This window comes from Vitis vinifera, chromosome 13 (genome assembly GCF_030704535.1).
Source record: "Vitis vinifera cultivar Pinot Noir 40024 chromosome 13, ASM3070453v1".
Taxonomy (NCBI): domain Eukaryota; kingdom Viridiplantae; phylum Streptophyta; class Magnoliopsida; order Vitales; family Vitaceae; genus Vitis; species Vitis vinifera.
In genome coordinates, this window is record NC_081817.1 from 6506297 (window position 1) to 6531512 (window position 25216).

General features: G+C 39.4%; 1 protein-coding gene across 6 annotated transcripts in view; it reads right to left on the bottom strand.

The window, feature by feature from the left end:
- Positions 1 to 25216, bottom strand: part of LOC100253015 (exocyst complex component SEC8) — a 75490-nt gene that overhangs the window by 11354 nt on the left and 38920 nt on the right. For all 6 annotated transcript variants that reach the window (XM_010660065.3, XM_010660067.3, XM_002269627.4 and 3 more), the window contains 16 exons: positions 24925 to 25101; positions 23796 to 23973; positions 23588 to 23694; positions 20814 to 21121; positions 20567 to 20727; positions 20281 to 20396; positions 18922 to 18992; positions 18313 to 18443; positions 18164 to 18213; positions 16149 to 16249; positions 15372 to 15484; positions 15067 to 15174; positions 5474 to 5668; positions 5150 to 5235; positions 2872 to 3067; positions 2709 to 2786 (listed from right to left, as the gene is read on the bottom strand). In XM_010660065.3, coding sequence (XP_010658367.1) covers positions 2709 to 2786; positions 2872 to 3067; positions 5150 to 5235; positions 5474 to 5668; positions 15067 to 15174; positions 15372 to 15484; positions 16149 to 16249; positions 18164 to 18213; positions 18313 to 18443; positions 18922 to 18992; positions 20281 to 20396; positions 20567 to 20727; positions 20814 to 21121; positions 23588 to 23694; positions 23796 to 23973; positions 24925 to 25101 — 2176 coding nt within the window. The remainder of the gene's footprint in view (positions 1 to 2708; positions 2787 to 2871; positions 3068 to 5149; positions 5236 to 5473; positions 5669 to 15066; positions 15175 to 15371; positions 15485 to 16148; positions 16250 to 18163; positions 18214 to 18312; positions 18444 to 18921; positions 18993 to 20280; positions 20397 to 20566; positions 20728 to 20813; positions 21122 to 23587; positions 23695 to 23795; positions 23974 to 24924; positions 25102 to 25216) is intronic.

Sequence of the window (25216 nt, forward strand, 5' to 3'; positions counted from 1 at the left end):
TTGAGGGGGAGTGTTGAATATAATGTATTTATAGTATATTATCTTTCCTTGTTAATATAGGTCACATGTATGGTAGTTAGGACTCCTAGCCTTGTATATATATATCTCTCAATTGTAAGTAGAAAACATACGAATGAGAATTAAGATTTTTCTCCTTTTTCTCTCTTTTAACATTCTTCTTTGAGGCATAGGAAACATCTATTCGCCAAAGACCACCCTCTCCTTTGAATGTGATCCAAAGTTAGAACCTTCCTCCAAGTAGCTTCCCAAACAAAGAAAACCACCCTCGACTGCACTCACAAATTCCAAACCACACTTGTTGGGAAGACACCTTGCCTTCTTGGCTCCAACACCTTGTACAAGGTCTTGACAAAGAAAGTCTCATACTTGGACTCGGTCCACAGAACTTCATCATCCCTATCCAAGAACACCCTCCTCCCATGCAATCTCAGAAGGTAACGCTCAGTGGTTTCCAACTCCCAATCATTGATTCGCCTAGAGAAACGACAGGCCTAACACCCTCAGAAGAATGGTTCCAAACCTCCTCCACCCATGCCTCCTTGGAACAAGCTACAACAAGGAAGGAAAAGAGATGCACAAAGGCGCATCACCACACCACTTATCCTTCCAAAACCTCACCCTCCTGCCATTCCCCACCAAAAAAGACAACTCTGCAGCTTAACAAGTCTCCCTCCATCTTGATGGATTTCATAACCCTACCCCATATGCTTCCCTCACCTTGCAAGAGCGCCACCCTCCTTCCTACTCCCCATATTTTCTGCTGATGAACCACGTCTAGAATTTTTCTAACCTTCATAAATGCATGTTGGAAGTTGGACGCTACTTTACCCACAACCCTTCTCAACCTATTAGCCAAAAATTTGGCTAGCACCTTAGATAGCCCTCCCACCCAACTAGTAGACCTGAAATCTTTCAAATCCTTGACATCTTCTTTATTAGGAATCAGTGAAAAAAAAAATATAGCATTTAAACTTCTTACAAAGGAACCCCACTTGAAAATTTCTTTGAAAAAGCTCATTGCTTACTCTTAATAAAGTCCCAATAATGCTATCAAAAGGCTATAGTCAAACCATCTAGCCCAAGAGCTTTGTCCCCCCACTCAAACATGACAAGGCAGAAAATACTTCTTCCTTTGAGAAAAGAACCTCTAAGCCCCCTTACAACAACCTCTGACAGAATGTCACACTAATAAACTCTCATTCTCCCTCCTTGCAACCACCTCTGATCCCCTTAAATTACTCGGAACATTCTCTAGAAACTCCACTGAGCTCCCATCTAAAAAAAGCCATCTTCAACCGTCCCCCATCATAGTAGTGGTCATAGCCCCTTCCACCATTTCAACCCCATTGCTCAATCCACAACCCCCCACTAAAAAAAAAACCAACTGCCTATTCGAAAAAGGAAAGCCCTCACCCCCGTAGAAATGGAAAAAGGGTACAAACCTCTAAACCTTGTCACCCCAGCCAAAAGGGCCTCCTCGACAAACAACAACATTGCTACTTCCCTTGAAGCAAGCACCACCTCGCTCACCAAGACAACTTCATGCATCAAGAAAATCTAAAGCAAAGGGAAATCTTCATCCCAAGGTCCCACTATCACCAAAGACACTCCATCATCTCAAGGCCTCTTACGGACTTGCCTTCTTTAAAAGAAAACAAAGATGGGCCACCCCTTAGCCCTCCACTTCCACTAAAGCTACCATTGGCCCAACCCACTTCATCCAATTGGGCTCCATTCATTAAGCAATGGCATAGCTCTTTATTATTGCACAGGCTCATTCGACACAAATCAGCCCTGTCCACCATCAGAAAACCCTCCTACCCAACTCAAGGAACGTCCAAATGCTCTAAAGGATCCACCAGAGATTGAGGAGTCTCCATGGCCCACTAAGACTCTTTTTCTAGGCCCAAGAGGATATAAGCCAGCCTCCTTACCAGTGGACCAAAAGTTCCCACTTCTTTTACAGCCACTGCAACCCTTATGTCTTTTGCAACTGCCTCAGCTTCACGGGAAACACATGTTTTGCACCCTTTTTGACCAACCCCACATCCTTTCCCACTCTCCCCTCTACACATGCCAACACATATCTACCTTCTTCAACCTTCAGCTCTCTTGCCCTCAACACTACCCGATTCACCCAAGTTGAGATTTCCGACCACAATTGCACTGCAAAGCATGACAAACCAACCACCGCATGCAACAACCTCGGCAGCAATTCACTGTAATTTCTATCAAAGATCCTAGCCCACTGCAAATGCCACAAAGCCCTCACAAGTATCCTCCATCTGCTTCAATAATTTCCTATCCCATAAGTGCAACAGTAAGCCCAAAACTCTCACCCAAACTTCACTGGCATGAACAACAGCCCACCTCTGACGACAGCATTTCAACTATCACCCATCTAAGAATATATTCAACTGAATTTTTCACTAATCATTGAAAATCTCCTCACCATGTCAGCCAAAGTAAAATCGACCTTTGTGGTTCCTTAACAAGGAAAAGGAATTAGAATTTCATCCCAAGCAAATTGATAACAAATAAGTTGATTAGAATTTGAGATAACTGAAGAGAAAAGCAATAACAACTCTTTGACAGGTTGAAATATATATAAACATGCCTTTTGCAGGGCCAACAATGTGATATTGGCCGCTACTTGCCCTAAAAAAGGAGCAGGAAAACTTACTGACCTGTGCAGTGAGTGAAATAATAAAATCATCTGGTTCTTCAGCATCTTGGTCATCCAAGTATTCCCTGCTGGTCATTTCCTGTTTAAATTGAAGTGCTATATAAGTTAAGTAGTCTCACTTCCAATTGAGGCAAATATTAGTAAACTATGTATATTTCACAAACCTGCATATGGAAAATTGTCTCCAATTGCATCTCTACACGTAAAACCTTAAGGCAATCAATTGCCAGTTTCCTGTACTCATCAGCAAATGATGCCAGATTCCTAGGAGGTGCACTGCTTGTTTGAGTATGGTGGTGCATTTTCTGCTTGCCATTTTCTTCTACTGGATTAGATGCTCTAATGGATGCTTTCCCAAGCCTATACATTGCATTAGAAGGTCCACATAAGCTTTGGTTAATATCTTGCCACCACTATTTTTTGAAAAGCTAAGTTCTCTATTATATAGGATGAGATGCAGGGATCTAATGGGCTTCAAATATTAATGCTAGAGTCCATAATCGAGAAATTTATGCATCTATAGAAGGTAGGTTCTATTGTGTATATTAAGGGCCCAGTCCCTGTGAGCTGAATGGCAAGGGGCCTCCTACACAAACATGCACTGGAAACAGAATAACATGGCAAGTTTCACTAGATACTTCCAGAATATTATGTTGCAGCCTTCCCAGTAAGCACAAGGCATGCTTCTTCAGAAGGTCAATTCATGTTCAGAATTACTTCAAAGAAATTAAAAACAAAGACACACACAAATGTGTGCACACATCTGTATGCACAACATTTTTTTCCTTATTGAGACAAATACAACATATGTCAACATCATCTACCATCATATATTTAAAAAGTTCATGCGGGTAAAGATCATCATGTACAATTCCTTCAAACAAAGAATCTGATGAAAAACACAAGCCTCCGATGATACTTATGGCAAGACCCAAGTGCAAATATCAAAGATAAGGAAACTCTTCTTGGATGGAATGGAGTGTTTGTGGGGAAAGGTTGCAAGAAGGCTTGGCAAATGGCTCACTTATGTATATTTTGGTCAATCTGGAAGGAAAGGAATAGATTAGCTTTTGGGAATGAGGAGCTTTCACTTCAAAGATTGAAATATTCTTTCGTATGTAATCTTTGGTCTTGGGTCAGGGTTTCCTTAGTTTTGACCCCTTCTTCTCTTGTAAGTTTTTTAGACTAGATAGGCTCTAAGTAAGGGAAGGCCGTGTGTATACTACCTGTATACTTTGAGGGCACTAGTTTTTGGTGTTTCCTCTTCTTGATTAATATACTTCCCTTTATTTATCAAAAAAAAAAAAAAAAAGAAGACAAATGTTTCATGTAAAATAATTATGATCAAGGAAGTAAGAGAATCACTAGCAGAAAATGCCCAAAATGGAGACGGATTGCATATGCACATGCCCCTAAAACATATAACACAACTAAAATGTAAAAATAGGTTTAATAGACTTCAATACACAAACTGGTGCAGTAAGCCAAGACTTGGGCAAGGAAGAAGCCTACTGTCATAAGTCAATCAGTTCACATATACTAGTATGTGATCCAGAAATCAAAATTCACAATGTAGTGGCTTGGCAGCAACAGAAAAATTAATATATACAATGACAAACATGGGAACCATGAAATTCTTTACTCAGTGGTGGTGGCTGCACAACCTTAACTGAGTAATCTTGCATCCAACCTATAAATTGATATTATGCCATGAAAGCAAAAATATTACAAACATGATCCCACATGTGCACATATATAAAGAGATGTACTGGGGGGAGAAGTTATTCATGGTCAAGAGTCAATCCAAAATAAAGGAAACATTATTATAGAGTTTGGACTTTCATCATCTAAAGCAGCACCATTCACTGCTCAGTGCTCATAATTATGAGTCATATTCACACCACTGAAAGCCCAGTGTGACTCAGAAAAAGCACAAACTGCTGAAAGCAGGATACTTCATGTCCAATAACTCATGCTTTTATGTGCATATCAAAAGAAAATTAATAATAATAATGACTCATGCTTTTATGTAGTTGCCCTTTCTATTAAATAACATTGCTTCCTAAAATAAATAAACAAATAACAGCAACAAACCTTTTTTTCTTGGGAAAGGACATCAATGCTTGACCAATTGCATTTATTTATTAAGTGTAGTTATATGCATGTTGTTACACCATTTCATAATTTTCTCCTTATTACAATGACTTGGATCTCAAAAGATGTAATCAAAAGAGATCATGGAAGAATGCAGCAGATGCCATTTGCTCAGTACAAAGTATAAACATAGGGTGATAATATGAATATATTTATAATAATATGAGTTTAATATTTCTTGTCCATACTAGCATAACTTCACTATTTGCCCATATACTTTGCAAGTGAGACTTTAAAAAAGATCACTCTAACATAAATTCATGACTGCAATCAGAAATAAAAACTTGCCTTTCAATTGAGTCTGCAACATACTCCAATGAATCACTAAGAGAAGCCAGCAAAATAAGTTTGTTATCATCACGAATTAGATTCTCCTGCATGACAGAGAGGAGAACAAAGAACGCCAATGGGTAAGCTTTACATTTTCATTAAAGAGCCTCAATACATTAAAAAACAATTCATCTATAACTCAGCATTCTCCTACTTAAAAATGGAAAACAACAATTATGGAAAAAGGTCCTCCATCAGAGAGGAAAAAAAAAACAAAAACAAAAAAACAAAACAAAAAAAGAATAAAAACAAAAACAAAATGATGTCCTCCAAACATAATACCTGCTTTATCGGCCGCAAACTCAACAGCAAATCACATAGTTCCATTTCAACCTCAACATCAACATCAGAGGCATTGCTTTCCATATTTGGTTGACCAAATGGATTTGGTAAACATGCACTAGCTGGATCACATCGCATCAATTTCTCAATATCATGCCTCCCAATTAGCATATAACTCTGCTTCTCAAGAACTGCCTGAAAAAAAAAAAAAAAAAAAAAAGAAACCAAAAAAACGAATGAATTATAAGGTAATTGGAAGTATGCAAGAATTTATTGTTGATGTATGTCATACACCTATTAGGAACCATATCTTCAAATTGCATTACAGTGATCCCAATGATAAATCATCAACCTACTTTAGTTTTCTACAAGGTCTAACCAGACACTCCAATACTATACTGTTGCATTATGAAGCATGTCCCATTGTAGTACTTTGCTTTTCCTATAATTAGTTACTTCCTGAGGCTGGATGGTTGGAAAAAGGCTTTTTTGTCTTTGGGAGGGAGGATTACTTTAATTCAGTCGAGTCTGTCTCACATCCCTAGCTACTTCCTCTCCCTCTTCAAAATCCCAGTATCAATAGCCTCAAAGATTTTTTTTTTTTGATAAATAAGCAAGCAATAGATTAAGAAGCAGAAAAAAGCCACAAGGCATACAGGGAGTATACACAGTAGCCTAAACAAAAAAACAAACAACCTCACCAGCCCTTAAGTGGACGCTAGCCACTCCAAAAAACCTAAGAGAGACAAGGACTCCTCACCAATGTACACCCGAGCCCAACTCCACAGATTACAAACAAAAGAATTTTTGAGCTTCTAAATAGCTAAAGACCCCCCCCCCCTAAAAGCTAACCTATTCCTTTCCTTCCAAACCGTCCAAAAAATACACAACGAGATGAAATTCCAAATCTTTTTCCTTTTTTCCCCACAAAAGGACCCTTCCAATTGAACAACACCTCTTTAACTGTCTCTGGGAACACCCACAAAACCCCAAACAAGGCGAGTATGATCTCCCAGAGGACCCTGACCACTGTACAGTGTAAAAGAATATGATTTACAGTTTTTTCTTCACAACCACACAAAAAACAACGATTAGGGAGCTGTCATCCCCGTTTTTTAAGCCTATCCAAGGTGAGAATCTTCCCCCAAGTGGTCTCCCAAGCAAAAAAAGCAACTTTGGTTGGAGCCTTATCCACCCAAATGTTCTTCTTCGAGAAAGCGAAGTCATTGGGAGAGACTAGCAGAATATAAGCGTCCTTAACCCCAAAAATACCACTTTCCCCACCTTTCCAAAAAACTAAATCCTCTTCTGAAGATACCCTGCAATCCCTCAACAAAATCAGCAACTCCCTTATCAATCCAACTCTCAATCATTAAAGTCTCTAGAAAATTTGAGGTTTCAACCTCCTTGACCATAACTAGAGTGCCACACCTCATTAACCGTTGCATTCCTTTGAGCCGCCAAAGTAAATAACTGGGGGAAGATTTGGGACAGCGCTGCATTGTCACACCAATGATCAGTCCAGAACTTAATTTTCGTCCCTTTGCCCACTTTAAATTGGAAATTATCCCAGCACCAGCAAGCCTCCTTCAGAATCTCCTTCCAAACCCCCACTCCATACGTCCCAAGAACCTCATTAGTCCACCATCCAAAACCCTCATGGCCATACTTCACCAACAACACCTTCTTCCAAAGATTATCCTTTTCAATGGCAAATCTCCAAACCCATTTTCCCAGCAAGGCCTTGTTCAGAAGGATAATCTTCCTTAAGCCTAGACCACCCTTCTCCTTTTGAGCGCACACCACCTCCCAATTGATTAAGTGGACTTTCCTTTCCAAGCTTCCCCCTCCCCAAAGAAAGCCTTTTTGTAATTTTTCCAGCCTTTTTGCTACAATCTTGGGCATTCGAAAAAGGGACAATTGGTAAATCAGCATGCTGGCCAGCGTGCTCTTAATAAGGATGATTCTCCCGCCTTTGGAAATATATTGTCTTTTCCACAAGGCTAATCTTCTCCTCATTCTCTCTTCCACCCCATCCCACATAGAAAGAGTCTTGTGATAGGCTCCTAAAGGCAGCCCCAAATAAACAGTGGGCAAAGACCCCACCCTACACCCTAGCTCCACTGCCATTTCCTCAATCTCTTCCACCTCTCCAACTGGAATTAATTCGCTTTTGGCCAGATTGATCCTTAAACCGGAAGTAGCCTCAAACCAAGCCAAAGTCCAACTCAAGAAAGTTAGATTATCTTTCCTTGCTTCACAAAATATGATTGTATCATCAGTAAAGAGTAAATGGAACACATTTAACTCTATCCTTCCTCCCCCCCAAAGCTTACAGCCTGAAATGAACCCCCCATCTGCAGGCCTTCTTAAAAGTGCACTTAGCACTTCCATTCCCAACACAAAAAGGTAAGGAGAAAGAAGGTCTCCTTGACGCAGCTCCTTGGTGTTTGAAAAGAAGCTTGCAGGCATCCCATTGACCAGAACAGAGAACTTGGCAGTTGAGATGCATCGCCAAATCCACTCCATCCACCGAAACCCAAAGCCCATCTTATGCAAAACCTTCATTAGAAAACTCCAATTTATGCTGTCATAGCCTTTTTCAATGTTCAATTTACAAATTAGCCCTTTCTCTTTTCATTTTTGCCAAAAGTCAACCACCTCATTAGCTATAAGCGAGACATCAAAAATCTGTCTACCCTTCACAAACGCGTTTTGATCCTCGGAAACCACCTTTCCTAAAACCTTATTCAGCCTATTGGCCAGCACCTTAGCCAACAACTTGTACAGACCCCCTAGAATGCTAATGGGCAGGAAATCCCCCAAGTCCTTAGCACCCCCTTTCTTTGGAATAAGAACCAGGAAAGTAGTGTTCAAGCTTTTGGCAAGGATCTTTGATCACAAAACTCCTTGAACAACTCCAAGATTTCCTCCTTCACAAAATCCCAACACGCTTGCCAAAAGGCCACTGTGAAACCATCCGGGCCAGGAGCTTTGTCACCATTCAGCTCCAACAAGGCAGAATGGATTTCTTCCTCAGAGAAGGGCACTTCCAAATTTTCAGCTTCTTGGAAATTCAGACGATGGAGATGCAGCCCCTCTATGTCCACTCTCCAGCCTTGCTCTTCCAAGAGCAACTGTTGAAAAGCATTAACAACCTCCTCCCTCACCTCCTGTTCCTCAGTCAACCACACCCAGTTAATCTTAATTCTATCCAAGGAATTATTTCTCCGGTGGGCGTTTGTCATCCTGTGAAAGAAGCATGTGTTCTTATCCCCTTCCTTTAACCACAGCTCCCTAGATAATTGTCTCCAATGGGTTTCTTCTAGCAGGACCCACTTTTTATAGGTTTCCTTAGCTTCTTTTTTCAGCTCAGTTTCCCCTTCTGAGAGGCTCCTCTCGCTTTCCACCCCATCCCATAATTCAGCTTGTTGAAGAGCTGAATTTCTATTGACTTCCAACCTTCCAAACACGTCCCTATTCCAGACTTTGATTCTTTGCTTCAACTCCTTCAACTTAGTAGCCAGCCTGAAGCTAGCATTTCCTCTCACCACAGTCCCCTGCCACCAACCCCGAATGAGGTCCTTAAAGCCATCCACTTTAAGCCACATATTTTCAAACCTAAATTCTCAACCCACCGCCCTCCAACAGAATGGGAAAGTGGTCTAAAGTGGGTCTAGGCAGCCTGCTCTAGACAATCCTACTGAATTGATCAAGCCAGTTCTAAGTCACTAAGAATCTATCCAGTCTTGCCCACAATTGATTATTCCTACCCCCATTCCAAGTAACCAAACCCCCTTGCATAGGAAGGTCAAGAAGCTCTAACTCGTCAACAATCTGAGCAAACCTTCTCATTGCACCAGTTAGCCTTCCCTGCCTACTCCTTTTCCTTTGGGAGAGGATGACGTTGAAGTCACCCCCTAAACACCAAGGATCATTCCACAAGCCTCTAATCGCCCCTAACTCCTCCCACAACCAACCCCTTTCCTCTCTAGAGAAAGGCCTGTACACTCTTGTGAACATCCAAACGAACCCGTCCTCCACATTCCTGAATCTACAGGAAATTGAAAATTGACCCACCTCCATCTCGAGCACATTCAGTGTCATTTTATCCCAACAGATCAAAATCCCCCCCGCAACTCTAGAAGGATCCAGGGCACCCCAATCTAGGAATCTTCCAATGCCCAAGCTTCTCACCACACCCTCCGACATTGCCTGAATTTTTGTCTCTTGGAGGCATAACAAGTCCACCCTCTGACTTCTAATCAGGGCTTTAACCACCTTCCTTTTGGAGCTGTCATTAACTCCACAAACATTCCAACTCAGAAGCCTTAACTTCATTGGACTTCCATGATTTGGCACCCTCTTCTTTGCAAACCAAATTTTTGTTTTTTCCCTTTTTCGTAATTAATGGAGCATTCCAGTCTTTTTAATTCCCTTTCGAATTTAGATTTCTCCAATAGAGTTTTGTTGTGAATACTTTCCCTTCTTTTTCTAATTTTAACCAAAAAATCCAAGATATCCTTCTCCAAACCCTCTGTCGAAAATCCCAAGAACTTGCTGAACCTTGCCAGATCACTTTCCTCCCAACTGATCTCCTCCCAACCTCTCGCTTCTTGAGGCTTAGTTGGAATTGAGCTCCACTCCACTCTTCTTTCCTCATTGCATCCGTTATTGACCTCCATCAACTCCCAACGAGTGACGGTCTGGTCCTCTATAAGCCCCAGGGCATTGATCATGCGTAACGGTATTTCCCCTTGGATTGTCTCACAAACAACCCCTGAATAGTTGTAATACTCCCCCTTTGGAGTCCGACCGGAAAAAAAAAAAAAAAAAAAAAAAAAAAGGAAGAAGAGAGCCCAGAATCCAAATTTCCTTTAGGGTAAGAGACAATCCCATACCTCAAGGCTTCCTCAAGCAAAGCATGGTCAGTCAACGATCTCACCTTGGAATGGAGTTCAGCTTCAATTTGTTTTCGCAAGCCATCCTTCACCCAGAAATTAGTGGATTCTGAGTCTAGACACCCCAAAGAGCTTGGGCCAGACATAACCGAGGAAGATCCCACCACCTTGGGCTCTGAACTCAAACGGGGTTTGGGACGGGCCTCTAAACTTCGGCCCAGACTCCTCAACCAAAGGTTGAGACACCGGCCCAACCTGCCCAGCCTCCATCGAAGTAGTCAAAGTTGGGACTGACCCAACGGCCCCAAAAGTTGGAGTGAACGATTCCTCTACTGGGCCCAGCTTAGACAGCCCACCCAGCAACTGCAAACCTCCAAGAAACCGGCCCGATGACCCATCAAGGCTCCGAGAAGGATTCGAAGGACGCCCCGACCCGCTCATCTGCCCCCGCATCCCGTCGGCAGTCTGAACCAAAGCCTTGAGCCTAGAGCCTTCATCCACCTCCACCACGCGCTTACCCACGAGTACAGAACCCTCACCCCCAACCTCTTCTCCTGCTCCGACTTCCTTTCCGCACTTACCGGCCGAAAAAAACCTTATTAATGGCCTAACCTCCCACCACAAAGTTAATCAGTAACAAACCTCTTCCACACAGATCTCCACCACATTAGGAAGCTCCTCGCCGTTTACCTTCACCAAAATCCTAGCCCACTGCAATTCTTCCAACTTCTTCGTTTGGGTGTCGACTGCCAAAAAACCCTCACATTCCTCCCCTACTCTCCTTAGAATGGCTCTATCCCATAATGAAACGGGTAATCCCACAATTCTCACCCAGACCTTGCGTCTTTTCTCTCCTTCCACCAAACACCCCGTCTCGAGACTTCCATCTCTCCACGCACAGGAGAAGCCCCCTACCGAGATTCTTCCATGGCTAAGAGCTTTCTTAGCTTCTACCACCAACTCAAACTCCAACAAAACCTTACCCCTTTCCAATTTTGCCCTCCCTAGTTTGCCCTTCAACCCCCAAGTTTTTGACATTTAGCTCTCCCAGCTTTTCAAATCCTCACCTTTCTCTGAGCTAGGGTTCCAAAACCTAACGAGGCAATGGCCCAGCTTGTTCAAATTTCTGCTCAGCTCCTCTTTTCTAACCTCCACCCTCACCACTGTTCTACCCTTATTCCTCGGCATCTGGACCACTTCCGCAAAAGATTTTACCAACTAGGGTTTCAGCAACGTTGCCTCGACCTGCAAGCTTTCCTTCCTTTCGTAGACTACCCCGAAGCTTCGCAACGTCTCCGCCATTGAAGACCAGCCATCATTTACCCCTCTGCCTTTGGGGATAAAGATGCTAAAGCTTTTTTTCTTCGGATCTACGACGCCCAACCGGAGAAAACACCCCCCCCCCCCCCCCCCCTTGTTCTCATCACGCACCAGCGAATAGGACCTCCCGTTTTCCTTCCAACTTCTTTCCCATTTTCCGGCACTCATGTCTTCTATGCAAAACCGCAGGCCGTCCAAAAAGAACCCTAGGCTCTCCGGTCCTAGATTGACCCATGAGGAGATCCCTCTTTTCCTTTCCACAATAATGGCTTGCAATCTACCTTTCTTCTCCTCTACTTCAACTTCGAACGACTTCGACTCTACTCTAAAGCTACTCCCTTTCACTAGTTTCCATGACCCCAATCGGAAATCTTTCTCTTCATACTCACTCGCACGCAGCCACTCTCCCTCTCCTCCCACGCTCTCACTCTCTCTCTCTCCTACTCTCTTTCTTTCTCTCTCCTCCATCTTGCGTCCTACTTCTCAGTCCTATTAGCTTTGAAAGGGTCAATAGCCTCAAAGATTGAGAAGCTGCAAAGGGATTTTCTTTGGTCTGGGGCAGGGGAAGGGAAGAAAGATCATCTTATCAGATGAGATGTTGTTAGTAGACCAAAAGAGTTGGGAAGTTTGGGTTTTGGGAAGACTTCTTTGAGAAATATTGCTCTTTTAGGGAAATGGCTTTGGAGGTTCTTTAGAGAAAGAAGTGGTCTTTGGCATAAGGTTATTGCGAGTATTTATGGGATACATCCTAATGGATGGGATGCCAACATGGTGGTTAGATGGTCACACATATGTCCTTGGAAGGCTATTGCTCAAGTTTTACAGGATTTTTCCCCTTTTGTCCGCCTAGTGGTGGGGAATGGGGAGAGAATTCGTTTTTGGGAAGATCTTTGGTGGGGTAACCAAACTTTGTGCTCTCAATTTGCTGTTCTTTATAGAGTTATTTCTGTGAAAAACCTCACTGTCTCAAATGTCCTTGGCAATTCCTTTCCACTGTCTTGGAATTTTAATTTTCATCGCAATCTTACTGATTCAGAAATTGATCTCCTTCAGAGATTAATGTCCTCCCTTAGTTCAATGTTTTTCTCTCTTTCTTTGGCAGATTCAAGAGCGTGGTCTTTGTTATCATCAGGCTTGTTTTCAGTGAAATCTTTTTTCTTGGCCTTGTCAAAAGTCTCAAATCCTATCTTGTTCTTCCGGCCAAATTCTTGTGGAGCTCAAAAGCCCCCTCAAAGGTTAAGGCCCTCGCTTTGTTAGTAGTACATGGGAAGGTAAACACCAATGACAAGTTGCAATTGAGAAGACCCTAAAAATCCCTCTGTCCTCAATGGTGCATTCTTTGCAAAGGAAATGGAGAATCGATCGACCACCTTTTCTTCATTGTCCTGTTAGCATTAGACTCTGGCACAAGTTGTTCAATCTAGCAAGGTTGGCTTGGGTCCCTCCAAGGAGTATTGAGGACATGTTGGTTATTGCTTTTAAAGGCTTGGGAAATTCATTAAGAGGCAAGACACTTTGGCAAATCGCTTGCCTTACTTTGTTATGGATGGTGTGGCAAGAGAGAAACAATAGGATTTTTGAGGATAAAGGGAGAACGGAAGAGATGTTATGGGACTTAATTCTGTTATTTTCCTCTCTTTGGGCCTCTTGTACTGCAATTTTTAGAGGAGTTCCTCTAAGTGTTTTACAACTTCACTGGGCTGCGGTTTTCGCTTCAAAAGTTTGAGAGTGTTGGGGTTTCTCTTTGTTTTTAGTTTTCTAAAGTTGGGTGGTTTCTACTTTGTTTAGTTTTTGTTTTTGTGGGAAGGACCTCTCATCCTTCTCTTGTTTTCTTCTCTTTCTCTTGTATCTCTTCTTTCTCTTGTTTCTTTTCTTCTATTAATATAATTTTCTTCGTTTCTAATCAAAAAATAATTAGTTACTTCCTCAAAACTGTCTACACCTTGTTTATTGTTTCCATTTAGACACACATTTATAGGTTATTTAGTTGCTAATCTATCCTCCCAAACAAACCCCCTCTCCCCTCCTTTCTCCCCTATAGTGGAGGGGGTGTACAACCTAATGGGGCATTTCACTTGAAAAGGTCAGGACATAGTGATTTTTTTTCCATTTGTTCATTGAGTTAGTGAAAATTTGAAAAAATATTATCAAGATCCTATCCACTCTTTGGGCTAACCTGAATCACATATAATCTCATTCCATTAGGGCTCTATAGAAATTAATTTTTTTATGCATTGAGAATATATAAGTTCTAAACTTCCAATTGAGAGGAATAAACCGAGAGACATGCTAATAGCAAGTATTTCAAGCTTCCTCTCCATATAACCTTAATTTTTATTTTTATTTTGTATTCCAACTATGATAATACTTATTCTCTTTGTTTGGATCTAGTTTCTAGATCTCTCTTTCTTTTGGTCAGATTACATGTCATCTATAACTAGAAGATCTGTTCAAAATTAAAGTTTGACCCTTGATCTGAATTTGACTATTTTGTCAAACTTTGGAAATTTCAATGGCCCATTGAGCACAAGATGAAGGAACCATTTTAGGAAACTTGAACAGCCAGCCAAACATCAATCTAGAGCAGCTTGAGCCATGATTATGTCCGTTCTATCACAGCCTTTTTGAATTTTCTCTGGATTTGGATATTCTTCTTTTCTTTCTTTTATTCTTTAGCTCACATTCCACAATCAAGCATGAAAATTTCCATACTAGACAAGCCGATTTCATGTATCCTAACTTATTATAGATATGGCCAACAATAGAGGCATTAACCAGCTAAAAGAATCTTAACTTCTGCGCAAATCGAGCTTTCAATAATAAACAACCTTATGAGAACAAAAACATACCAAGACCAAGAATCATGGCATACAACTGTCAAACTTATGCTTTAAATAAAGAAACTCTAGGAGAGGGTTCCAAAAATTCTTAACCTATGGATGACTCATTATATAGAGAAGAAAATACCTCCACTTGGTATCAACTTTATTTGAAAAAATGTGGGATCCCTTAGGAAACAAAATAGTTATTTGATCAAGTTGAAGCTGTCACAAGGGTACAAGGACAAAGAAAAGAATGTGGGTCAAGGATGAAATTAACACTTAAAACCTTAAGTATTGTGTATGATGTAGTGTTGGTTAACTTAGATTCAGTATATAGAAAGATTTATTGTTTTGTAGTTAAATAATTATGTGCAATATGAACTAAAAGCAAATCTGCAAGAACAGATACAATTTAGCAAATTACAAGCTAAAACTAGGGCAGAAGAACAGAACATGGTATAAGTCCAGAAAGTCAAAAAATATAATAAAACATGAAACCAAGCAATGATTTTCCAAGGAAATACACAAGGGTATAGAATAAAATCCATGCCTCCATGTAGGATGTCCGACATCTTTCATAGGTTCGTTCAAGGAAAGTCTGCACATACTTCACAAGGTCACCAGCAAATTTAGGCATTGCTTGAGCCCAACCAAGCACCTAGAGTAAAATACATTCAGTAAATTTATGTAGGCTTACTGTAAAAATAACTGATAAGAGAAACTATTTATTTACAGAGCAGAGCAAAAGAAGTGAAACTTCACTGTATAAACATGTCAATCCACATTTTCATTAAATTGATCATATTAGGAAAATTACCCCCCTTCAAAATAGGGAAGACAAAAATTTCACTTTACCTCTTTTGCCAAGAAATCTATAGCCAAAAGTCCTTGTAAGACAGGCCGACCCTTCTCAACCAATGGACTATAAGTAGAAGCAGCATGTGACCGTGGCCGAAATGCAGCCGGACCTGTAAAAAACTAAAAATTAAAACTCTCTAAACCAATCATCCAAAATGATAGGTATTGTCTCAACCCAAATGAATGTTAGTTCCATCTAATCCAGCATCATTGCTCCATTGTTCAATAATGAAGGGTCTATATGATCAATGCCAACATCAGCTTGACAATTAAACTCCAATTTTGTTCTTTTTTATCACTGCCGTTGGTGCTTATGTTGATATTTGTGTAAATATTTACTTTAAGCCTTTGAGGCTTGACTCAAGTGATAAGGGATTTAGGTGGGAATGTGGAAGGTTCCAAGTTTGAACCACATCATAGACCAGAAGAAATATGTTCTTTTTATTGTTTACTGTCTCTGGCGCTTGCTTTCATATCTATATAACACATTTTTGAAATAATATGGTTGAACATAATGTATTCCTTTTGAAATGATATGGATGAACACATTGTGTTCATATCAAACTCTAGTTAAGGCCTAAAAGGGCCTCCTAGTGGGACTGTATTCCTTAACTCTTGAGAGAGCAACTTTAAACAAACAAATCTAACCCATTGATGATGATGATACCCATAAATGTATTTTCAGATTTCAAATAAATTGAATAATTGGATGAATATTAATGCATGTTTGGCAATTCAATAAATAATGCCAATGTAGGAGGTTGTAGAACTTGCTTGATATAGCTTGCTGTACGCCTTTTCGGTAATCTACAAACATCGTTGGTAAAAAGTGGTCCTTCACAAAGTTCTCCACAAAAGCTAGCAAGCCATCATTCCTACAAATTCAGTAGTCCATAATACAGAATCGCATTAATATGGAAGAAATGGCACATTGGAAAGAGGAATTGGCAACATCCCTTTCATAAAATTCACTTCCATTAGATAGGATGAGCAAAATGCACTTATTATGCACCAAAAGATTAGTAACTAGCAACGAATAGAGATCATGAATGCTGCAAGACTCTAATACCCACAGCTCAAACAGTTCAAAACAAGAAGCAATATCATATATCACACAATGTATTATCTCTCTTAAGGGGCTAACTGACACTGGTTAAGGCCACCTTATTAAGTTCACCTATGTATTTTTATGTCTACATTTTTGGTCCTGGAATTGATTAAAAAAACATATTGGAAAGGATCCATAAGGGACTTCCTGTAAAGTGTAGGAAAAAAAAACCACATTTGGTAACATTAAGGATAGATTATCAGCCTTGCAAGAAGATGGTGTAGGCATTAGGAGACTTCATTGACTGAACAATGCTCTCTTAGGTTAAATGTCACTGGACATTCACGTGCCGGAGGGGTAAATTACATTGCGGAGTGGTGGTGGAGCAAGATTGGTGAGGAAAGGAGCATTCCGGTGGGGGGGGAGGGGATGGTAGGGTGGTGAGAGCCATTTGGAATGGAACTTAGGTAAAAGTTTAGGCCTGGGTAGGATGATTTTGTGAAAGTCACTTGCCTAAAAATTGCCTAAAAATGGGTGATGGGCACAGGACCATTTTAGCAAACACTCAGTGCACAGACCTTCTTAAGGGTTGATATGAAGATCTGTTCAGGATTGTAGCATATAGAGATTCTCTAGGGGGCAGACTACTGTAGTTGGGAAGAGAGTAAGGGACATGGAAATTCCACGTTTATCAGGAATTTCTACAAGCACTTGGAATAAGTAGATTCTTTTCTGATGGATCTTCTTTTCTAGGGGTGTGAGGATTCTGGAACTAGAGAGGATAGGTTGACTTGGAGCCTAGCAAAGGATGAATTTGAGGTTAAGTCCTTCAAAGCCTTAAATAGAGGGGGAAGCATTTCTTTTGTAGAGATTCTCTTATGTGAGGAGTTTTGTTGGAGGAGAAGACATTAACAGTTGACAGGTTGATGAAAAGGGTGTGGGCACTTGTGAACTGGTGATTCTTGTCTGAAAGGAAGGTTTCAGTTTATTACTCAAATGGTTGGAGTCTGTCGCTTCTGTTATTTTATCTATTAGGAGCAGCTTGGCTATGCCCTTGAAGCTTAAGGAATTTTTAATAAACTGGCAGGATAAGTTTGTCAAGATATGGAAAAGTATGGAGCAGGTACTCCTGACAATGGAGAAAAAGCATAGAATTTAAGGGGAAGAGGCTACCTAATCAAAATTGACTGCAAATTTCTTTTAATCTCCATTTTCCTGGCCAGTAGACTCTCTTAAAGAGGATAATTTGGTTTTTATGAGAATTTGTATATGTTGTTATCTCATACTTACCTGATATAGTTATTATGCTGCTCTTGTTAGGTTTTCTATTTTGATCACTCTTTATATTTTGGAAGAATTTTTCATCCTTCGCTTGAACTTAAAATAGATATCAATGAATAGTTAGTCTTTATCAAATAATAATAATAATAATAATAATTTGGTTTGTGTGGGTGCGTGTGTGCGTGTGTGTATGTATGTAGATGCATATATATATATATATAGAGAGAGAGAGAGAGAAAGGTATTCACCATTCAGAGCCTAAAACATTTGACTTCTTGTGGAAGGTATGACAATAATTTTTGGGAGGCAAACAAAGATTATATTAAGGCTAAGTATGACAAAATACTGTGAGAGAGAAGAATGTGACAAGCAGAAAGCCTACACAACTATCATATTGTTCATGTGTATATAAAATTCAACATCAAAAGGTACAATAGGTTCAAAGCTTATATAAGCTTACCCAAGCTGTGAATACTTTTTTGGCAGCATTGAGGCAATCTTATCTGTAAACTGCAGATCACATAATATTAGAACAAGGCAAATTAAAAAAAGGATAACCTATGTGCAGAGGTCATCTAATATATGATAAATAGCATTGATCTCTTAAACCTGAATAACAGGACGGTATATAGACGCTGCAAGATAAATGCCTTGCTCAGGTAAGATAGCTGCAGAACCATAACCTTCTTGTAATACATTAGGACCCCTCCTGGTCCATCCTTGTCGGATAAGGTCAACTCCTAAATAACAGAGGATACAGACAACCATAGAAGTTAATAACCATGAATAGGTATTGTTGGTATATTATGTAAATAAAATAGGAACTGTTGGTATATTATGTGAATAAAATAGGAACTGTTGGTACATTATGTAAATAAAATAGGAATTGTTGGCATACTATGTAGGCTATGCCTTCTTGAAATCACTATATTTTTATCTTCTCACAATTGGAGCAACCCTCATGCTTGACAGCACGAGTACCAACAAAGTTACTTAGTTTAGATTAATGCTACTAACAATCCTATGGTATAGCCATTGCTCATAAAGAGATTTTGAGTATAAATTCACCTGAACTCTGAATTAGGGGTACCGAAATCATAGTATATCAAATTCAAGGATAGCATAAAGAATGACAATTATCATTGAAAGAATAAGACTTTGCATCTTCTAGTAATAATAACAGCTAACACAAATACTACAATAGTACAATTTGCAAACCTTGGTTGGGAACTGATATAGTGGCATCCGTGAAGCGAAAAGCAAAGGTAAGACCATCTTCTGACCTATCCCTATAATCCATTAGCATCAGGGAAATGATTATGTAATAGTTCTTTTATAGAAAAACAGAAAGAATATTAAAGGGGCAGATGGAGGCACGGCCAATGTTTGCAGGATATACACAAGGCAAACCAACTATACAATAATTTTAGCGGAGTATAAAATAGGAAAATTGTAACTCTATCTAGCAAATAGGCATCTTATGCAGTAAATAAAGCTAAAAACAGAAAACGTGGTCCCATAAAAGAAAAAACCGACTTTGAAGATGTAAAGTTTCTTTGGCACTCAAGTGACTCCGCTAAAATTGCACGATTATCACATCTTTTGCAATGAATCATATAAAAACATGTGAAAGTGAGGATTTTCTTCAATAAGAAGAACATTCACAGTAGAAAGTTTTGTGAGGTACCTATCACCAAAAAGGGTAAGGGAAAAGAAAGGAAGTTGAGTCAAGTGAATATCTCAATAAAAGAATCATATGGCTTCTTTTGGTATGCAAGTTAAAAATGACAAAGAATTTCGAACAGAAGTTCCTCATGCATGCACCAGCAAGTATACTTCAGACTTCAAGAAGCAGGTTCAAAGCTCATAAGGCAACTACACAAGTTATTAGATTAAATTTGAAGCCTATAATCTTTTATTTTAAAAGCTGGAAAAAGAAGCAAACTGAAAGCTCATAGGCAACTATAGAAGTTAGTAGAGTAAATTTGAAGTCTATAATCTTTTATTTATAAGTTACATAGGTTAGTCACACAATTAAAATGGAAAATGAGAAAACATCCAACTAACAAGAGTCAAGTAGTTGTTGTATCCTCGTCGGTTTCCAAATATAATTGCTTGAGTAAATAACAACTCATGCCTAGCATTTTTTATAAGAAACATGCAATTCAATAATAACGAGAATGAATTCAGTAAAGATGAACAATGCTTCGTGACAAGAAGAAAGAAAATGAATACAGTAAAGATGAGCAATTCCTCAGGAGAAAAAAGAAAGAAAGCATGCAGATAAAAGCAAAGGGAAGCATTAAATCACAAACAAAAATCTCTAAAGATGAGCCGTCACACTGAGCTAACTATTGTGCTACCTGGTTGGCTGATCCTAGGACCATGGTCTTATTTAAACAGCAACACTGAAAAGAAAACTTTTACAAGCAATACACATTAAAGACAACAAAAAAGGGGAGCCAGAAAGCCCAGGCCCCAAGCAGAAACTGAAAACAAAACTTGAAGACAACAAGAGCAGAATGACTGGAGGAAAATCAGAAGGCACAGTAAGATAAGAAACTAGAGGTACAATACCTCTTTTCTTTGGAAGGAGCCTTGCTTGCAAGTCTAGCTGTTTGGACAGTAGCATCTGCAGATGCAGCTTCCGGAGTTGCCCGCAGAATCTCACATATGAGTTGTTGGCATTCACTCTGTATGCAAAATTTAAGAAATACAACATCACAGAAAAATTTTTAGGCAGTCTCTTGACTAAGATTTATAAACATAGATGAGCTTTTACATCAGCAAGTAAGAATTCACCAGTCAATCACTAGATGATTATCAATCAAACCTACTTACAGACACTATGCAGGAAGGCTACCTGTAAGACTGTCAAAGAAAAGCCAATACTATAGCCTCCAGTTACTTGAGATGCTTCAGAATCATGGTTCCAGTTTACTTCTACAGTCACTGACTTGGGTGTGTTCATATCAACTTGGGTGCCTTTTGATTCCAAAAGCTCTCCAACAACAACATGGTTCTCTAAAAAGATTATGGTTCTGAAAATTAGTTCTAACATCATACATAAATTTTTTCTGAAAAGGAAGACAGTACTTTTGATCTCTCACCAAATATCCGAACAACAATGTCCAAAATTGAATCAAGAAGTTCTTTAGCAGCAGTCTGTGCTGTCCCTGCTGGAGCCATCACAGGAGAAACTGGGCTAACCGCCAACAAGGTTCCAGCCAGTGAGATCCCATTCTGACGTTTCTGTTTTGGTGACTGATAGCTTTCTAATTGTCCCTTCAAATAATGTAAACCAGTAGTTGCAGTATGGGCAGCCCGACAAATGCCAGATCTTGTAGAATTAACAAGTTCTGCATGAGCTTTAATTTTGGATGTGATGATCTCATGAATTGTAGGTCGCAATCTTTGGCTGTCAAAAAACAAAATCAAAGATGTTGAAATATCGTCATAAAATAAAATCAGACAGAAAGGTAAATCAACAGAAATGCTATAAGAGTTACAACAGAAATGACCCAGGAAAATTCTGATTAAAAATAAAAAAACCCAGGAAAACCAAAAAAAGCTATGTGATCAATCTGTTAAATGGGACGAAGTTCCAACAAGATTAGAGGTGTATTAAAGCACTTTCTAGCAACAGAGATTCACATCCAGGTAGTCTAACCTCTTCCATGAACATCACAGCATCAATAACACAAGCTTGTACAGTAAATAGAGAGAATTAAAACATGGTCAACCTTCCTACAAGATGCACATGACATACCTTGTCGTAACCAAGGACCTAGAAATGAACAGTTAGTTATAAGAGAGAATCTAGAACTGAACAGTTGGATCCGAATTATAAGAATATCTCCTCAACATTATAACCTGAGATCCACAGTGGATGTAGAAACACATAGAACTTCCAGCAGATTTCTAGTAAAGGTACAAATTTACACTTAGAAATTCATTGACAAAAAAGAAAAAACTATAAGGACAGAGTAAGGATGAAAGAAAAAGATGACAACTCATAAAGGGAAACTTAACCAAATACATTCTCTCTTTTAAGTGAGGGTATCTGAATGCAATAACAAAAAACCGGCACAAACAATTAGCTCAAATAGCATTGAAACCTAGGCAAAAAGCTCCATGTTGCCTCATAGACAATAAATAAATAAATATTGGTGCATGAATATCACATGACTATAACACTAGACATGACTATAACAGACTAGGTCCCCGTTAACAGTCTGTGAGTTGATTGTTGATTGTAGCCTTCACATGCACTTCAAAGCAGTTGCATCAACCTTCCCAAGTAGAAGGAAACTCAGCTCAAGAAGGAAAAAATATGCTTGCCATGTGCTTTAGAGCCCAGATGAACCTCCTTGTACCTTCTCTATAGGAGTCTAAGAGATCGCCCAACCGGGGTTGCAGCCCCATCCAACAGAAGGATCACTGGAGCCTGATGGGCAAGCAGACCCAAGTCTGCCACAGGCAACATATCAGCCGCTAACACAGCATGTCAGGTGTTGATCTCCTCCCTCTCAATCTAGCTGAAACAACCTTTCTCTAGGATCATACTTGCAGACCATCAATGAACTGATTACATCAATCAGCCAAAACTAGCTTCAGTTACTATGTTTTAACAGATAAAACCCTGCACAATCAGAACATTATCAGTTCTGTTATGCAAACCAAGCGAAATTCCATGGTGTCCATACTTGTATGTCCCAATTTCTTGGAAGTCAACAGTTCATGTGGGCACAAATCTACATCCACACTTCACTACCAGAGCTAGTTCAGGAGTCTTGCAGATAATCTCTTTAGCCACATCAGCATGATCACATCCTTCGACGCAAACTTGTAATGGATCCTAAAGATTTGTTGACTGAGACAGTGAAACGGAAAATTTTACCTTGCCTCAGAAAGCCCTTCAACTCCAGCTAGTGGGAAATCTTAGCCAACTCAAGTGACTATGCCAGTACGCAAAGGGTGTCTTAAAGTGAATACGTAGATAGCTTAAAGTCATCCATGCAATGAGACAAACTGGGATGATCACCCCATGTAATTGGCTTCCCCATGACTTAGCAATTTGAGTAGGGAGGGCTCTGTCTCTACAATTTGAGGGCAACGATTTTTTTCAGGGTATGGATGAGCAGCAAGGAAAGTATGGAGGATACCACCTCTGCGATTGCTTTGTTGGATTTAGAGAGAGCAGAATAGCAGATTCTTTAATGAGGAGGAGCACTCTGATCAGAAATTCAAAGAACTATTCATAAGTCTCATTTGAATTGGTCTAGAGCACCTCTGGAACAGGTGATTAGTTGTATGCTGGATTTCAATGATGGTTTCATCTTAGACTAGGGAGTAGCTATTGTTAGTTTTTTTTCCCCTTCTCTTTTCTTTTGAGGAATTCTTTGTATCCTTCCTGTGTACATAAGTTGCCTCCCTCCCCCCCTTCCTTTTTGACAAACACTTCAATAAATTTCTCTTTGCCAATCAAAAATAAATAATGAAAAAGCATTCCCCTGTCTAACCTAAGAAACTACAGCTGCAGACAGTATCAATGATTAGATTATAAAGAGTTTAGAGACCCTTTCTCAGGTTATAAGTTATAGAACAATGGATGCACCAACAATAACATCCTTCAGATACATCCATTATTTTTTCATAGGCTACAATAAAGAGAAAGATCAATCATAAATGCCATCTGTTAAAATAAATACAAAATACAGTATCAAAGAAAATCCGGAGTCTGCAAAAGTGAGAGATGAATGTAACAACAATAGGTATCATGCCTCGAAATCTAAGGTTCTGCCTTATTTCACCTTTAGAAGGAAATAATTTCTTTGAAATCATGAATCAGGTCAAATCAAAGAAGTGAATCAGAGACGAATACCATATCATAGCACCAGCAGCTGCAACTTTACCAAGCATGCACAAGCACTCAACCATGGTCTGTAGATACTTCACATGGAGTGGAGCATCACTCTTTTTCATTGATTCCTACAACCCATATTTAAAAGCCAAAACCTCAGCTGTAAGATAAGGGGAAACCATAATAAAGTTAATAATGGATTTGAATATCTTAGCTATGGTGGTCATACAAGAAATTCATCTGGAGTGGCATATGAAAGCCATGGTGGAATTTGATGAGAAACAATTTTAATATCCTTTTGGCTACCATCACCACCATTGACCTTTGTTATTGCATTATACCCATCCAAGGTAGCTTCATCATGTAGCTCTAGAGCACCCTCCTCATCATGGCCATCAAATGATGAACTGAAAAAAGAAACACATTCAGAAATGCATCCAACTCAGCAGCATGATACAGAGAAAAGTAGCATGCATTATAAAATAAGCAACTTAATCAAGCTTTCTGATAAACTTATGCGTGTGGGCAAGTTGGTCTATGACTAAGTACTAGAAACCCGTTTGAGCAATTTAACATTTCTATTTTATTGGTTTGACCAGGGTACACTGGAGAAAACTTTACAAAGGCGTATCAGTTCAATACCAAGAACCAATTTATAGAAAAGCAAATCACAGCTACTATGTACCATTCTTTTTCTTTTACAGATTGGTGGTTTAACAGGACCCAAGTGGCCGCAAGGGGAGAGAAATGCAAACAAACAAAAACTTGAATACATTTTTCATAGCGCAAATCCAAGTTTCTCCATTCTCCCTTGATCTTGACTAGGAAGTTTATAGATGGGCGTCAATGTATATGGTTGATTTTATAGATTGGTTGGGTTCTTACTGAGGGAGTTGTTTTTGGTTTTCTCTTCTTTGGCTCTGCCTGTTGGCACCCTTTGTCTAACCTGTGTACAGGAGTTGCATATAATATACTTTTTTTGCCTGCCTATTGGGGAAAAAAACCTTCCTAAAGTACTTTGTTCCAAGAAAGTAACCAGAACAAAACTACAATACATATATTTGAAGTCTAAAAGTTAAGGAAACTTGTCCCAACTTATTTTAAGGAATGCATTCGCTCACCACTAAGCCTCTTTAAACTTGAGGCATAGGAAAGACAACAATAAAAAAGAAAGATTTCCTAATATTCAAACTGGCAATGGAGAAACAATACTATATTTCAAGAGAACCATTAAAATTGGAAATAAATTCCGCACATTGCAGACCATTTTAATCAATGAAAAAAGTGGGAAATGTTAAAGTACAGAGAAAGAAAGGGTTACTTGAAGGATTCAGTTAAGAGAAACCATCCAGTCTTACCCTCCATCAATAGATCCTGGCCTATAACCATCTCCAAGTCCAAGAACGCCAAATTGATTGTCACCTTTCAATAACCTGGTTCTACGAGACAAAGGTTGTGAACTGTTCATTGAAAAAGCAACAGCAGTAGTTGTTGGCACTTCATCATCCCTTTCATGTATGCTTGAGGCAGCAGAGCTGCAGAGTATAATCAGCCCATACTGATAAGTTTCATGAAAAGATAAAAATAAAAAAATAAAAAATAAAAAAAAATAGTTTTCAAGAGAATATCTTATATTAATGATTGGAAAGA